Source organism: Giraffa tippelskirchi, chromosome 7 (genome assembly GCF_054371585.1).
Source record: "Giraffa tippelskirchi isolate mGirTip1 chromosome 7, T2T-mGirTip1v1.2.pri, whole genome shotgun sequence".
Lineage (NCBI taxonomy): Eukaryota > Metazoa > Chordata > Mammalia > Artiodactyla > Giraffidae > Giraffa > Giraffa tippelskirchi.
In genome coordinates this window covers 131,143,787-131,161,554 of record NC_137281.1, presented here as the reverse complement: position 1 = coordinate 131,161,554, position 17,768 = coordinate 131,143,787, and the positions used below count along the sequence as shown (strand labels likewise).

The 17,768-nt window shown below is 40.1% G+C and overlaps 1 protein-coding gene across 2 annotated transcripts in view; it reads left to right on the top strand.

Moving 5' to 3' along the window:
- The window catches only part of ARMH4 (armadillo like helical domain containing 4), a 138,504-nt gene that overhangs the window by 40,303 nt on the left and 80,433 nt on the right, over positions 1–17,768 (top strand). For both annotated transcript variants that reach the window (XM_081509590.1, XM_081509588.1), the window contains exon 5: positions 11,435–11,689. In XM_081509590.1, coding sequence (XP_081365716.1) covers positions 11,435–11,689 — 255 coding nt within the window. The remainder of the gene's footprint in view (positions 1–11,434; positions 11,690–17,768) is intronic.

Here is a 17,768-nt window from a genome sequence, read left to right as displayed (position 1 = left end):
CATTATTTTTTTTTCGTTTTTGATGCTACCTTTAGATAGAATAATTGTGCGTGTGTGTTTTATGTTGATCCACATGCTTCTTTGTGATTCAGATAAAGGAAAATAAAATTTGGGGTTTATTTTAACAAAATTACAGAATCCAGACCTGATAGTTTTATTTGTATGAGTTCTTCATTTAGTCTCAGTTCTTTAAATCAGGGATTTTGTTATTATTTCTGGCACAGTTTGATGAATGCTTATTTCATTTTGTTGTCCTTTGTTTTCAGAAGTGTTCATGACATCATTATTTCTCTTGGGTGCATCTTTTGAAAGACTAGTTTAATACAGATGAGTTTGTCTTCAGTTTTTATGAGCGAAAGATGAATGCATACAACTCTGGGTTATTTTGTACTTGTTCATTTGATATGTTGCCTTTGTGCTTATTGCAGGATTACTTGGAGGAATGTGTTATCCATTGCTTATTAAATGCTACTCTGTGTTTCCTTAGATCCAGCCAGTTGTTAAAAACATAGATCTAGTTCACTGACTATGCATTCACCCATCCATCCATTCATTCAACAAATACTGAGTCGTGACTATTGCCAGGCACTGGGTTAGTCATTGGTGATACAACAGAGGACAAGATTATCCTTCCTTTTTTCAACAGTTTCCCACCTTTTTGGGTCAAGCTGCTATAAAATACATTATTTTGCTAATATTATAAAGGTGATCCTACCTTTTTGTTACTGATCTGTAATAGTAGTCAACATTCCACTGGAAATTGTGACAGGGTACAGATGATATATCACTAAAGATGTTTAACAGCCACAGAATGATTGCAACCTTCTAAAAATAAGAAAATTCCCTGGCAGAAATTGATAACGAGGGAATAAGGCTAGACTGAAGGAGAACTCATACTGTTCATATGGTTCACGGGGTTCTCAAGGCAAGAATACTGAAGTGGCTTGCCGTTCTTTTCTCCAGTGGAGATCCATTCCATCCTAAAGGAAATCAGTCCTGAATATTCATTGGATGGACTGATGTTGAAGCTGAAACTCCAATACTTAGGCCACCTGATGCAAAGAACTGACTCATTTGAAAAGACCCCGATGCTGGGAAAGATTGAGGGCAGGAGGAGAAGGAGACAACAGAGGATGAGATGGTTTGGTGGCATCACCGACTCAATGGACATGAGTTTGAGTAAACTCTGGGAGTTGGTGATGGACAGGGAGGCCTGGTGTGCTGTAGTCCATGGGGTCTCAAAGTGTCAGACACAACTGAGCAACTGAACTGAACTGAAGGAGAACTCTCACTCCTGTAAGACTTGTATTCCTCTTCTTTTCTCTACACAGTCTCTGACACTTCCTTTTCTATTGCTATGTCCTCAGGTATTAAAAGTGAAACCTTATAAACTTCTTTGTGTTGAAGGGCAGGGTTGGTGGTAAAAGAAGAAGACTTTTCTCTTTCATCCCACACATCAATCAGGGCCCTTCCTTTTCTGATGGTGTAAAAACTGTATACTACTCAATCTGGTGTTTCTGAAGAAAGTGCTCCTCGGTTTTATCGTCTGACTTGGAGTTAGATATCTCATGTCAGACATTTCAGGTGAGGGAAGAGAAGGAAGACTTTACCAGGGTGGGTGAGTATGGGAGAGATTGAGATACCTTGACCTAAGCAAGGTCCTCTAAATTGCGTTGTGAAGGCAGCAACCGTGGCCTAGATTTGCATAGATGCAGCTCTCTTTTCAGGATAAAAAAGGATGGAGGAAGATGACTTTTGAGGTCCCTTTCATTATTTTTATAGCTCTGTGTTCCTCCTCCCACAGCTTTATTGATGTATAATTGACAAACTGTAGGATAATTAATGTGTACACCATGGTGATTTGATATACACATACATTGTGAAAGAATTTCCACCATCAGATTAATTAACACATTCATCATCTCACATATCTACCTTTTTAATTTTTGGTAGAACATTTTAAGTTCTCCTCTCATAGAAAATTTCAGTTGTACAATATGGTGTTATTAGCAGTAGTGACCATATTATACATTAGGTCCTCAAACTTTATTCATCTTATAACTGAAAGTTTGTATCCTTTTACCAATTCTTCCTATTTTTACCTCCATTCATAGACCCTGGCAATCACTTTTCTATTCTTTGTTTCTATGAATTAGACTTTTAATTCCACATATAAGTGATACCATGTAGTATTTGTCTTTCTCTGACTTATTTCACTTAGCATAATGTCCTCCAGGTTTATCCATGTTGCAAGTGATGGGATTTCTTCTTTTTTGAAGGCTTAAATAATATTCCATATATATATATATATATATACATACCTGCAGGTATAATATAAATTGCATAATATGAATAATATCCCCTATATACAAATATTTATAAATATATACTATATCTTTATCCATTCATCCATTGACCGACACTTAGGTTGTTTCCATACTGTAGCTATTGTGGATAATGCTGCTATGAACTTGGAAGTGCAGAGATATCTTTGGGTTGAAGGTTTCATTTCCTTTGGATATATACCCAGAAGTGGGTATTTCTTTTGTGTGAAAGTGAAAGTGTTAATCACTTAGTCATACCCGACTCTTTGTGACCCTGTGGACTGGGGTCCACCAGGCTCCTCTGTCCATGGAATTCTCCAGGCCAGAATACTCGAGCGGGTAGCCATTCCCTTCTCTTGGGGATCTTTGCAACTCAGGGATTGAACTCGGGTCTCTCACATTGCAGGCAGATTCTTTATCCTCTGAGTCACCAGGGAAGCTCCTTGGATCATATAGTTAGCTCTTTTTTTAGATAACGAATAAAAACCTACTGTATAGCAGAGAACTCTATACATAAATGGGAAGGAAATCCAAAAAAGAGGAGATATATGTATATGTGTGGGCATAATAACCCAGATCTGAAGTTATTGATATTTCTCCTGGCAATCTTGATTCCAGCTTGTGCTTCATCCAGCCCAGCGTTTCTCATGATGTACTCTACATATAAGTTAAATAAACATGGTGACAGTATACAGCCTTGACATACTCCTTTTCCCATTTGGAACCAGTCTGTTGTTCCATGTCCAGTTTTAACTATTGCTTCCTGACCTGCATACAGATTTCTCAGGAGGCAGGTCAGGTGGTCTGGTATTCCTATCTCTTTAAGAATTTTCCACAGTTTGTTGTGATCCACACAGTCAAAGGCTTTGGCATAGTCAGTAAAGCAGAAGTAGATGATTTTATGGAACTCTCTTGCTTTTTTGATGATCCAGTAGATGTTGGCAGTTTGATCTCTGCTTCCTCTGCCTTTTCTAAATCCAGCTTGAACACCTGGAAGTTCATGGTTCACGTACTGTTGAAGCCTTGCTTGGAGAATTTTGAGCATTACTTTACTAGCGTGTGAGATGAGTGCAATTGTGTGGTAGTTTGAGCATTCTTTGGCATTGCCTTTCTTTGGGATTGGAATGAAAACTGACCTTTTCCAGTCCTGTGGCCACTGCTGAGTTTTCCAGATTTGCTGGCATATTGAGTGCAGCACTTTCACAGCATCATCTTTGAGGATTTGAAATAGCTCAACTGAAATTCTATCACCTCCACTAGCTTTGTTTGTAGTGATGCTTCCTAAGACCTACTTGACTTCACATTCCAGGATGTCTGGCTCTAGTTGAGTGATCACACTATCGTGATTATATGAGTCGTGAAGATCTTTTTTGTACAGTTCTTCTGTGTATTCTTGCCACCTCTTCTCAATATCTTCTGCTTCTGTTAGGTCCATACCATTTCTGTCCTTTATTGTGCCCATCTTTGCATGAAATGTTCCCTTGGTATCTCTAACTTTCTTGAAGAGCTCTCTAGTCTTACCCATTCTATTGTTTTCCTCTATTTTGTTGCATTGATCACTGAGGAAGGCTTTCTTATCTCTCCTTGCTATTCTTTGGAACTCTGCATTCAAATGGGTATGTCTTTCCTTTTCTCCTTTGCCTTTTGCTTTTCTTCTTTTCACAAGTATTTGTAAGGCCTCCTCAGACAACCATTTTGCCTTTTTGCATTTCTTTTTCTTGAGGACGGTCTTGATTCCTGTCTCCTGTACAATATCACGAACCTCTGTCCATAGTTCATCAGGCACTCTGTCTATCAGATCCACTCCCTTAAATCTATTTGTCACTTCCACTGTATAATCATAAGGGATTTGATTTAGGTCACACCTGAATGGTCTAATGGTTTTCCCTTTCCCTAACCTGCATCCCTATGCAGATGACACCACCCTTATGGCAGAAAGTGAAGAAGAACTAAAGAGCCTCTTGATGAAAGTGAAAGAGGAGAGTGAAAAAGTTGGCTTAAAACTCAACATTCAGAAAACTAAAATCATGGCATCTGGTCCCATCACTTCATGGAAAATAGATGGGGAAGCAATGGAAACAGTGATAGACCTTATTTTTTTGGACTCCAAAATAACTGCAGATGGTGACTGCAGCCATGAAATTAAAAGACTCCTTGGAAGAAAGGTTATGACCAAGTTAGACAGCATATTAAAAAGCAGAGACAGTTCAGGATGGGGAACACATGTAAACCCATGGCTGATTCATGTCAATGTATGGCCAAAACTACTACAATATTGTAAGGTAATTAGCTCCCAACTAAAATAAATAAATTTATTAAAAAATAAAAAAATAAAAAGCAGAGACATTACTTTGCCAACAAAGGTTCATCTAGTCAAAGCTATGGTTTTTTCAGTAGTCATGTATGGATGTGAGAGTTGGACTGTGAAGAAAGCTGAGTGCCGAAGAATTGATGCTTTTGAACTGTGGTGTTGTAGAAGACTCTTGAGAGTCCCTTGAACTGCAAGGATATCCAACCAGTCCATCTTGAAGGAAATCAGCCCTGGATATTCATTGGAAGGACTGATGTTGAAGCTGAAACTCCAATCCTTTGGCCACCTGATGTGAAGAACTGACTCATTGGAAAAGACCATGATGCTGGGAAAGATTGAAGGATGGAGGAGAAGGGAGTGACAGAGGATGAGATGGGTGGCTGGCATCACTGACTCAGTGGACATGAATTTGAGTAAACTCTGGGAGTTCGTGATGGACAGGGAGGCCTGATGTGTTGCAGTCCATGGGGCTGCAACTGAGCGACTGAACTGAACTGAAATAAATGACCCAGATAACCATGATGGTGTGGTCACTCACCTAGAACCAGAAATCCTGGAGCATGAAGTCAAGTGGGCCTTAGGAAGCATTACTATGAACAAAGCTAGTAGAGGTGATGGAATTCCAGCTGAGCTGTTTCAAATGCTTAAAGATGATGCTGTGAAAGTGGTGCACTCAGTAGCCAGCAAACTCAGCAGTGGACTGGTAAAGGTCAGTTTTCATTGCAGCCCCAAAGAAGGGCAATGCCAAAGAATGTTCAAATACAGTTGTGCTCATTTCACATGCTAGCAAGTTAATGCTCAAAATCCTTCAAGCTAGGCTTCAACAGTCTGTCAACCAAGAACTTCCAGATATACAAGCTGGATTTAGAAAAGGCAGAGGAACCAGAGATCAAATTGCCAACATCCATTGGATCATAGAAAAAGCCAAAGAATTCCAGAAAAAGTCTACTTCTACTTCATTGGCTATGCTAAAGCTTTTGACTGTGTGGATCACAACAAACTGGAAAATTCTCAAAGAGATGGTAATACCAGACCATTTTACCTGCCTCCTGAGAAACTTGTACGCAGGTCAAGAAGCAACAGTTAGAACTGGATATGGAACAATGGACTTTTTCAAAATTGGGAAAGGAGTACGTCAAAGCTGTATATTGTCACCCTGCTTATTTAAGTTATATGCAGAGTACATTGTGGGCTGGATGAAGCACAAGCTGGAATCAAGATTGCCAGGAGAAATATCAATAACCTCAGATATGCAGATGACACCACTCTAATGGCAGAGAGCGAAGAGGAACTAGAGAGCCTCTTGATGAAAGTGAAAGAGGAGAGTGAAATAGTTGGCTTAAAACTCAACATTCAAAAAATAAAGATCATGGCATCTGGTCCCATCACTTCATTGCAAATAGATGGGGAAACAATGGAAACAGTGACAGACTTCAGTTTCTTGGGCTCTAAAATCACTGCAGTGACTGCAGCCATGAAATGAAAAGACTCTTGCTCCTTGGAAGAGAAGCTATGACAAACCTAGATGGTATATTTAAAAGCAGAGATATCACTTTGCAGATAAAAGTTCTTATAGTCAAAGCTATGGTTTTTCCAGTAGTCATGTACGTATGTGATAGTTGGACCATAAAGAAGGCTGAGGGCTGAAGAAGTGATGCTTTTGAATTGTGGTGCTGGAGAAGACTTTTGAAAGTCCCTTGGAAGCACGGAGATCAAACCAGTCAATCCTAGAGGAAATCAACCCTGAATATTCATTGGAAGGACTGATGCTGAAGTTGAAGCTCCAATAGTTTGGCCCCTGATGCAAAGAGCCAACTCATTGGAAAAGACCCTGATTCTGGGAAAGACTGAGGGCAAGAAAAGAAGAGGAGAAGACAGAGAATGAGATGGTTGTATGGCATCACCAACTCAATGGACATGAGTTTGAGAAAAGTCTGTGTGATAGTGAAGGACAGGGAAGCCTCGTGTGCAGCATTCCATGGGCTCACAAAGAGTCGGACATGACTGAGCAACTGAACAACAACATGGGCTTCCCAGGTGGCTCTAGTGATCAAGAACTTGCTTGACAATGCAGGAGACATAAGAGATGTAGGTTTGATCCCTGGATTGGGAAGATCCCCTGGAGATGGGCATGGCAACCCACTCCTGTTTTCTTGCCTGGAGAATCCTACAGACAGAGGGTCTTAACGGGCTGCAGTCCATAGGGTCGCAAAGAGTCAGACGTGACTGAAGCGATTTAGTACACATGCATGTATATGTATGGCTGATTCACTTGATTATACAGCAGGAACTGACATAGCAGTGTGAAGGAACTATACTCCAATTAAAAAATGATAATAATGATAAAATAAAAAAGAGCTAACCAGCTCTGGTTAGCTGGCTATTTTTAAATTAGAGTATAGTTACTTTGCACTACTATGTCAGTTCCTTCTGCATAGCAAAGTGAATCAGCCATGTGTATACCTTTATCCTGTCTTTTTTGGATTTCCTTTCCATTTAGGTCAACACAGAGCACCGGGGAGAGTTCTCTGTGCTGTATTGTAGGTTTTCATTAGTTATCTATTTTATACAATGTAGTGTATATATGCTGTCTTCCATGGTGGCATAGACGGTAAAGAACCTGCCTGGAATGCTGGAGACCCAGGTTCAATCCCTGGGTCAGGAACATCCCCTGGAGAAGGGAATGGCAACCCTCTCCAGTATTATTGCCTGAGAAATCCCATGGACAGAGGAGCCTGGTGGGCCACATTACATGGGGTCACAAAGTGTTGGACACGACTGTGTGACTAACACTCTACACTTCCATAGTGTATGTATGTATCAGTCTCTGTCTCCCAATTCATTCCACCCACCCCTTTCTACTTGATATCATGTCCTCTCTGTGTGTCTGTTTCCGCTTTGCAAATAATACCATCTATACCATTTTTCTAGATTCCACATATATGCATTAATATAGGATATTTGTTTTAGCTCTGTATTTTGAAGAGGAGGAGCTAACTGAACACATTGAGGACCAAATATAAGTTATCCTTGGTGGTTGGTGGTGGTCAGAGGACAATGGTTCAGTGATAAAAGCTGGAAATCGAGGGCTCAGAGCTCTGGCTTCGCCTTTGCATTCTCAGGGGGTCAGAATCATATTGTCATGATTTTCCTATCAAGAACAACCCTCTAGGTTTGTGGAGAGGAAAAGTAACTAAAAGTGATTTTACAAAGTTTAAAAATAAAGAAATTTTCTTTTTAGCTCATCACCAATTTCTGTCTACAGGAGGATGGTCAGTAAAGCCTTAATGATTCCTGATAGTTTTCTCCATAATCTAGTGACTCTTACTTTTTCCTATCTACCTTCCTTCTCAGCTTCTCTTTAACTGGAGTCTCTAGCCCATCTTTTTTCCCCTCCAGCTTTATTGAGATATTAATGACATATAACATATGTAAGTTCTTAAACTTATATATATGTATGAGGTGATGATTTGATACACACACATATATGTATATATATTGTAAAATTGTTACTGCAGTAAGGTTAGTTTACACTTCCATCCCCTCAAGTAATTGCCATTTTTTGGTTTGGTGATACTATTTAAGATCTATTGTCTTAATAACTTTCAAGTATATAATACAGTGTTGTTAATCATAGTCATCATGCTTTAGGTTAGATCCCCAGAAATTGCACATCATATTATTGGGAGTCTGTATCCTTTTCTGGTTCATCTTTATAATCACTCTCTTCACACACAGTCTACTGCTCCTTCCTTAGTTGAGCTCTCCTAGCAAAACTTGGCCCTGGTTAAATGTCTCTGCCTACTCTACTCCTCCACCCACCCATTCAGTAATGTGGCTGAAGAAAAGCACACAATCATCTTAGTATGCTTTGCTTTAAACTTATAACATTACAGATGGACTCACGTGGACTCATAGGGTTGCCTGGCAATCTGACCATATCCACCAGTTTTGTATTTGACCAAGGAAAGAAATACGACAGCTTTCACATGCTCCCCCCACCAAATCTAGCCACCTGCCTGCACCTGTGCCCCTGCAGAGGTGGATGTGTCCAAGCTGGCCATGCACTGTATTCCTTCCCTTCTCTGTAATAGCAGGGAAGCCAATCATGTATGGTGGACTGTATGTGCCAGGCTTAGTTCTAAGTACCTGATATATTAACTAATGTAATCCTTACAACAGCCCTGTGTGGTCGGACTCATACCAGTTTTACAATGAGGGAGCTGAGGCACACCAGAACTCGGTAATTTGTCTGAAACCACTCAGCCATAATAAGTTAAGTGGCTCCAGAGTCCATGTGTGTCATCTTTCTGTCATACCTCATCTCTCAGGACATTTCTCCTGCTGCTCTTCCCTCCTGAATCATCAATTCCCTCCTTTCTACCAGATCTTACTTATCAATTACAGGCAAATTCTAATAGTTTCTGCTTTCAGAACCTACCCTTGACCCCATATCTTCCCCCAGCTATCCCCTAATGTCCCTGTTCTCTTCTCCAAATTTCTTGTGTTTTCTCTACCTATATCTGCTTCCTTTTCCCCAATTTACCTTGGAAGCACCTCAGTCTGACTTTTGTCCCTACCATTCCAGGAATACAACTTTTGTCAAGGTCATGAATGACTTCCCAAGTGTCTAAACCAGAGGGACAGTCGTAGTTTCTTACTCAGCCCCCTACTCAGAAATGTTTTCTTCTCTTGTCTTGGTTTTCTCCTGTGGTCACTTCTCTGTCTCCTTTGCTGGATCTCCCCCTGCTGGCCAACCTCTAAATGTTTGATTGTCCAGGGCTTGGGCTGGCCCACTTCCCTTTCATCCACTCTCATTCTCTTGATGATCTCAGTCAGTGTCAAGGCCTTAAATATAATTTATAAGTTGATGACTCCTAGGTTTTTATTTCTAGCTTTGACCTTCCTTAGACTTCCAGCATTTCCATTTGGCTGTCATAGACACAAGCATCACCCAATTAATATATTTCACACAAAATTCTTGATTTGGCTCTTTAGTTCTCATTTTTAGTAAAGTGAGATCTCTCACATCCCACATTGTAATTATCAGCAGGACTCTACCTTCAAATTACATCTCAGGTCTGATCACCTCTCTCTTTTTCCAGGACTGCACCCTCATCTGAAGCATCATCATCTATGCCCTGGATTTTTGCAATAGCCTCCTATGGGTCTCCTTGCTTTGTCTCTTGCTCTAAGATAACCTGTTCTCCACCTTGCAGCCGGTCATTCTTTACAAATCTGCTTTAGATGTGGCCTCTGCTTACCCCTGATTTCCTTGTTCATGTATTCTCTCTGTCGCTCACTGCCTCTCAGCCCAATCTTCTTTGCCATTCTTTGAACACAGTAAGCAGACATATGCCTCAGGGCTTTGCGTTTACTGTTCCCCCTGTCCTCGTCTGCTGGGAATCTTTAATGATCTAAATTAAACAAAAGAATTCATTACTTTGGTATGATCTCTGTTCAAACTTTACCTTATTAGAAAAACTTTCCTTGATCTTGCCATCTAAAATAGTAGCACCTGGCATTTTCTGTCTTCTTGCCGGTTTTAATCAGAGTGCAGTATATTGCATATCTATTTATATATCTCTTTGTTTGCTGTATGTCTCCTGAGTGACGTATCAGCTCCGTGAAGGCAGAGACATTATTGTGGTATTTTGGTATTCCTAGTGCCTGAAACTAGGTGCTTGATAAATATTTGTTTAATTTTTGGAATAGGGGCAGGTATTAAATCCTACGAAGTTAAAGGATATATAAGAATGAAAAAAATTAGAAGTAACATTTTTAAGTTAAGAAAATCTGTAAATGATAGCTGAAAAGGAGAAAATTGTCTGGAAGAAGGAGAGTCTCCAAATTCTTAGGTGGCTTTAATCCTCTGTCTTCTCTTCAGCCTTCAAAGAGAATTCCACATTACTGTGCTCAGAGCCAAGAGGGAGACCAAGGAAAAGGCCTTCAGTGGATTTTGTGGGCCCTTATTGGGGGCTTCAGGGGTGCCTTCATAATGTGGATGGGGGTTCAGAGTATTCCTAGAAGATTAACATTCATGAAATAAAATGAAATTGGGGGTCTTATATTCCTTAAACCTACACCTCTTGAAGCATCACAGATGCCACATTATGTGTTTAACTCTTAGGATGATGGTGATGATAGTGACTTTTTCTCACATGTTTCTCTTCTGATTGTCCTTGATCAGTGTGTTGTTTCCTGATCCCCTGTAGAATTGGATTGAGAACGCTCACATGACGTTTCCCCGTTTCTTGGGTCCCTCCTCTGTAAGAACAGATGCAGGAGCGGATTTGTGTACCTCTCAGTTAACATTGTTGTGAATTCTGCTCACTGATGTGGAAGAAGAGCAGAGAGAAAGCGGTGTCAGCATAATGAATTCTCTTGTTTAGTATTATGAGATAAAAAGAGACTGGAACACTTCTTGTAAATTCTATTAGTATTTCAGTGAGCTTTCTAACAGACAGATCTGTAATGATCTCCAGAAAACAGGAAGACAATGTTTGCTACCCTTTTAAATGTAAATATGACATTAACAAAATCCCTATTACCTGAACTTTAACTCCCAATAAACATGATGCATGATAATTATCTGACATAAATGTGGTTTTGAAAGTTTAAAATGTAGGTATAGGGTGGGCATGCAATCCCGCAAAGCTCTTCTTGCCCAACTTTAACGATAAAATATGTTTTAAAAGGCCAGTCCTGTCTATTTTGTTGTGTTTGGGTCATTTCAAAAGATTCATTTGTATGCACTGCCTGTATTTCTTCACGTCCCCTTTGCTTCCTTCTTTCCTAGAGGGAGAAGATGATGAAGATGAAGAGGATGAAGAGGAAGAAGATGAAGAGGAAGAAGATGAGGCAGAAGATGAGGAAGACAAAGATGCCGACTCCCTGGACGAGACCTTGGGTGACACCGAGCTGCCTGGGTTCACACTCCCTGGCATCACGTCTCAGGAACCTGGCTTAGAGCAGGAAAACGTGGTCTCTTTGGAAGGAGTCACCTTCCAGGTGCCAGATGCCATCCAGTGGGAACAGCAGAATCAGGGCCTGGGTAAGAGTCATGTGTGTTTCTCTCCTGCCTCCCTCCCCTCGTCTTACTTTTCTTAGGTGACAACTTTCTTTCACTGGCATTGATTATGGAGCAAAATGGATTTTCTTTTTATGGATGTTTCATTTGGGAACTAGTTCTCACTTCTTTCTTCAGTATGTTTATATTTATGCTCTTCAGTAGCCAGGTTCCAATCTCCATCTGCCTATAAAGAGCACGGTTACCTTAATTTTTGGAAGGAGTTCCATCGTTCCTTCCCAGCTGGAGGAAAGCTGTTGGCTCTGGGAGGACTTCCAACTGGGGCAGAATTGTGTGTAACCAGTCAGCCGCCCAAAGTGGCATGAATGGACTGGAGTCAGAAAGCAAATGTATTTTGTCATCCCCTCCTTTTAGAATTTCCTCCCTGGGGAAGTTCTTCCTTCACTTCTGGGTGAGCTTTTAGCCATCCCAATACATTTCTGCTCATTCTTGTGGTTGCATTCCATCATCAAATACAATCTCTTTTTATCACTTGGTGTCCAGACAACCCCAAGCTTATTCTCTCTTGGGCATGGCCTGGATTTTTGGTGGGAGAGTCCCTGGAGGCAGGCTGACCCCAACCTTGACACTCTTCTGGTCAGCAAGGATGTTCCTCTGTCTCTTCTTAATTTTTTTCTGGAGAGATGCTGTTTAGCTCTGGGTGATTGTTTGAGACCTCACTCTCTTGACCTGAGGGGAAGTGACCTCTGCTCCAAAGAAATCTCCTCCCTGAAGCTCTCTTGGTCTTTAAAAGGCCAGTGGATACCTTCAGTGCAGCAGAGGTTAATTTAACAGTCATATAACCAGTGTTTGGAGTATTTCATTGAAAATTTGGATATTGATCTCAGACTTTGCTCTGGAATATCATACTAGTGTATCTTGGTGCCTTGGTTGAAATTTTCAATTTAGAATCTTATTACATATGATTTCTTAAAGATTGTCCTCCTCTCCTCCCATGAAAACCCTTTCAGATTAGCAGTGAGAAAGGGTAAGTGCATTATAATGAGTGTGGAGTGGGGAAAAATTGCATTGTCTGTTTATCGAAGGATTGAGTAGTTTAAAACAAGCTCTCTTGCTTTTTTAAAAGCTCAAACTGAAGTTGGTAAAACCTTTAAAGGTTTGCAGTCTAAGAAGGAATTCTTTCCATAATCTCTAAAACTAAGGGAACATGTGTAAGGATCCTTAATGTCATCTTCTCTTCCCTTATAGTTTTTTGTGAGCTGTCCTCCTTTCGATGTGGTTAATTAATTTGTCCAAAAAGCAGAACCCCTACTATGTTCCTTTGTAAGGTGTTGGAAACACAGCAAAAAAAACAGGCAGTGCTTTTTCTTGATTAGAGCAGAGCCCATTCGTAAAGGTTTCAGTGCAGGGTGGGTGAATTCTATGATAAAAATAGGTTACAGGAGGGCAGAGTAGATGTGTAGAAGGAGGCCATCTAGAGTCGCTTGGAGAGTTCAGAGCTGTCACCTGAAGGATATATAAATAGGAGATAGCTTGCAAGGAAAAGAGACCAAAGAAAGAACATACACAAAGGCATTGGAGGGATGAAAGAGCGTGGCATAATACAGATGGGCTGGCAAAGAATGTTGTTAAGTGGGTAAAAAGAAGTTCTAGGAGATATGACAGCAGACAAAGCTGGAAAGGTAAGTAAGGATGCATCATGAAGAGCTTTGACTGCCAAGAGGTTTTCACTTGTCCTTTATGAAAACTGTTCTGGTGATAGTGCAGTGGAGGAGGAGAGGAGGAGCATGAGATTGGGGACAGAGAAAAAGGCCACTTATGAGATCCGTGAAATGTCTATGTGAGACATAAAGGGCATGAAGTAAAGCAGAGGAAGTGGGATGAATGGAAAAGAGTCAACCTGAGAGCTTTTGTCATAGGTACTAACGGATTTGGGGGATTGAGGAAAAATAGAGGGAGAGTTGAGGATGATTTCTAGGTTTTTAGATTGGGTGAACAAGTAGAGAGTGATGCCTCTGATGAAGAGAGGGAATAGAGGGAACAGTGTGAACTTGGCATTTTAGGGAGATGAGCTAGTTTTGGGCATGTTGAATGTTGAATGAGGAGCCTGTGAGATGTCCAGGAGGGTCTTAGATTTTGTGTCTTGAATTCAGGGAAGAGGTCTGGGACTGAGAAGTTTTTCTGGGTTTATCACCCTCTAGGTTGGCATAAAGGTTGTAGTTGAAATGTAGCTGGGGTTTCCTGTGGAATGTGCTTATGGTAAAGAGAGGAGGTGATAAAGGATGTGTTTCCACTGGGCAGGCAGACGGTATTAGTATATGTGCATACAATGCTATATTTACTAAGTTATTTTCTGAACAAATTTGGCATGTAATTGGGCAGTAATTACTTTAAAAATATACCAAGTGAAACTGCTAAAACCTCATAAGTATATCAAAATATTATCAAAGTATTACAAAACAAACACAAACACTGACCTGGGGACATGTGAATCAATATTTGGTCTCTTCAGGCCTGAATAGGCCTGAAATGCACCTGTTCCACAACTGGTTAAAATGAATGAAATAAAATGCAAAATACCAATGTAACTTATTACAGAGGTTAAACACAAAAATCTACACGTCAAGTGACTCCTCAGGTAGTAGATTTATAGCATGAAAAGATCATGGACAGTTGAGCAGTCTTTTAAATATGGATTGGGTAAATATTCAGGGACTGTACCCCATTCCTGGAGAGAGGGTTGTTTTTGTACCCTCTCTGTAGGGAGAAGTACTGCAGGGAGATCATACAGCTTCTATTTCTGGATTGTGGTCTAGGAAGCCAATTTCCGCCCCTTAGGAAGTTGGCATACCATTATGATAATGATAAGCAATTGGAGGAGCTGTGAATCTTAGAAAGATTTGTAGAGGCTACAGTTCAAGGCTAACATGATCATTTGAGCTCTAGCCTTACCATGTTCCTCAACACAAATTTACCACTGAAAAGGAGCCACATTTTTAAGAAATCAGCTTTATTGAGGTATAAACTATATACAGTAAAGTGCACTCAGAGTATGCAATTCGAGTCTTGTACACATCCATACAGCCTCCATCTCATTGAAAATGCAGAATTTCCATCACTTCCCCTTTGTCCCCCCAGTTATTCCTCATGTCCTATGCAGTCCATCCCTCTCTCAGTCCTCAATCCCAGGTAACCACTGATCTACTTTTATAACTACAGGTTAGGTTGCATTTTCTAGAATTTTATATACATAGAATCATATAACACATACCCTTATGTGTCTAGCTTCTCTCACTTAGCATAATGATTTTGAGATTCAACCATGTTGTTGTCTGTATCAACAATTTGTTCCCCCTTTTTAAAATTTAAAAAATGTTATATTTATTTGGCAGCGTCATGTCGTAGTTGCAGCATGCGGGCTCTTCATTGTGATGTGTATTTTCTCTAGTTGCAGCATGCACATAGACTTAGTTGCCCCGAGGCATGTGGAATCTTAGTTCCCCACCCAGGGATCAAACCTGCCTTGGAAGACTGATTCTCAATCACTGGACCACCAAGGAAGTCCCTAATTTGTTCTGGTTTTAAAGCTGTGTAGTACTCAACTGTATGGATATGCTACATCTTGTTTATCTCATCACCTGTTGATGAACATTTGGGTTTTTCCCAGTTTTTGGTTAATAGCAGTTACATTTTAAGGTGTGTAGGGCATGAGGTGGAGGGTGAATAGCCCAATTGTCCCCTTGTTCTGCCTCCTGATTTCAGCCTCCATGCATGGCTAAAGTTTCTTAAATTAGTAATACCAATTTAGTGATTTGTTATCATTAAGGTGATTTGTCACTTTAAAAAGTGATTTTGGACTTCCCTGGTGGTTCAGTGGTTAAGAATTTGCCTTGCCATGCAAGGAAGTGGTTTGATGTCTGGTCTGGGAAGATCCCACATGCCTCGGAGCAACTAAGCCTGTGTGCCACAACTACTGAGCCCATGAGCTACAACTACTGAAGCCTTTGTGCCTGGAGCCTGTGCTTCTCAACAAGAGAAGCCACTGCAATGAGAAACCCTCACAACACAACAAAGAGATGCCCTGGCTTGCTGCTACTAGAGAAAGCCCATGTGCAGCAACAAAGACCCACAACAGCCAAAAAATAAATGGACTAAATCAATCAATTAATCAGTCTTTTTTTTTTAAAGTGATTTTCCCAAGTCCTGACATTTTGTTTTGTATCAGATTTTTTCTTTTTATAAAATTTACCATTTCCCTGGATGTCTCTTACCTTTTGCTGCCACTTCTTTTCCTGAAAAATTCAATTTGCCAACATGTTTTTAGCATTCTAATTTTCATGGGAACCAAAACAAGGAAGAAATTTTTAAAGTCCTTCCAGTTTTCTACTGTGGGAAGACTGGGTTGGGTTAGTAGTGCTTGTGTCTAGGATTTTATTAGCTCACCATCTTTTTCTTGGAGGGACAGGAGTATGTATTTACTAGTAACTCAAAACCACTGACAACTTCTGGGTCAGTATTAATTGATACAGTTTCCCAAATGCTCTCAGATCACATGATAAAGAGGGATGGATGGATGGATTTTGTGGTACCAAGAATAATGGCTCCCCAATTGGCTCAGACAGTAAAGAATCTGCCCACAAAGCGAGACACCAGGATTGATCCCTGGGTTGGGAGGACCTCTGGAGAAGGGAAAGACTACCCACTCCAGTATTCTTGCCTGGAGAATTTCATGGACAGAGGAGCCTGGTGGGCTGCGGTCTACAGGGTCACAAAGGGTCTGACACGACTGAGTGACTAACGCTTGCACTTTTTTCAAATATGTTATGTCCTAATCTTTGCAACCTATGATTATGTTGTCTTACATGGCGAAAAGCTTCGCTGATGATTAGGTTAAGGATCTTGAGATGGAATGGTTATCCTGGATTTTCTGCGAAGGTCATAAAACTGTGTTTGCAAGTATCCTTATAAGCAGGAAGCAGACAGGTCAGAGTCAGAAAAGTAGATGTGATGACAGAGGCAGAGGTCAGAGTGATGTGGCCAGAAGCAAGGAATTCTGGCAGCCTCCACAAGCTGGAAAAGGGAAAGAGATGAATTCTCTTCTTGAGCTTCTAGAAAGAACACAATCCTGCTGGCACCTTGATTTTAGTCCCTCAAGACCCATTTTAGACTTTTGACCTGCAAAACTATAAGATAATAAGTTTGTATTGTTTTGAGCCCCTAACTTAGTGGTAATTTGTTATAGCAGAAATAGGAAACAAATACAGATGTCAATAAGTATTTCATAAGCAGCTTCATTTTAGAAAGCACAGCTGCATCTGAGTGTGAGTGTTGTAAACTAAACTATAGTTTTTTCTTAATGAATCACTAAAAATGCAAAGATGGAGGCCTCTAAAAAGTAATCTAATTTAATACAATTTTACTTTAATTGACCATCTTATTCATTTCTACTTTTAAGTGGGTTGTTTTATTTATAGATGATCACATCCTATTTTACAATATGAATGGTATTCTAAAGCAAGTGCTAAAACCCATAGACACCTTTAAAAATGAACAGATTGAAGTGGGTAGTTGGAATTAGCTAAAAATAATATGCACTCTTTGAATAGATTATCATTTCATTTTCTGTGAAGGAACAAGAGGAGAAAACTTAGATTACTTTCTAAGGCAAAGCAGTAGATTCATGGCTTAATTCTTTGCACTTCTGTTTTCTGTTGTCACATACACATTGCCTCTAAAGCTTTGGAGGGAAAGAGCCCAGTTTCTTGATCTTGCTGTTGGGAGGTATGATTGTGGACTGAACTGTAGGCTGTCAGGATAAAGAATCAGGAGTGAAAGTTCCATGTTATGGCTGAGGTGCATTGATTGGTAAAATGCTTATAGTATAGAGGAAGTTCTTTATTTACATATGCAGAATCAATTTCTTTTCTGATCTAACAAGATCATTTTCAGATTTGTTGGTAAGAACCTGTACAGAGAGCAGATACTGTGACCCACAGTACTTCTTATCCTTTTGTAATAATAAATCACATGATTATTCTTTTAAAACTATAAAATCAATATGGTCGAAGTTGAGTCAGTATATCCATTTTGACATTTAAACATT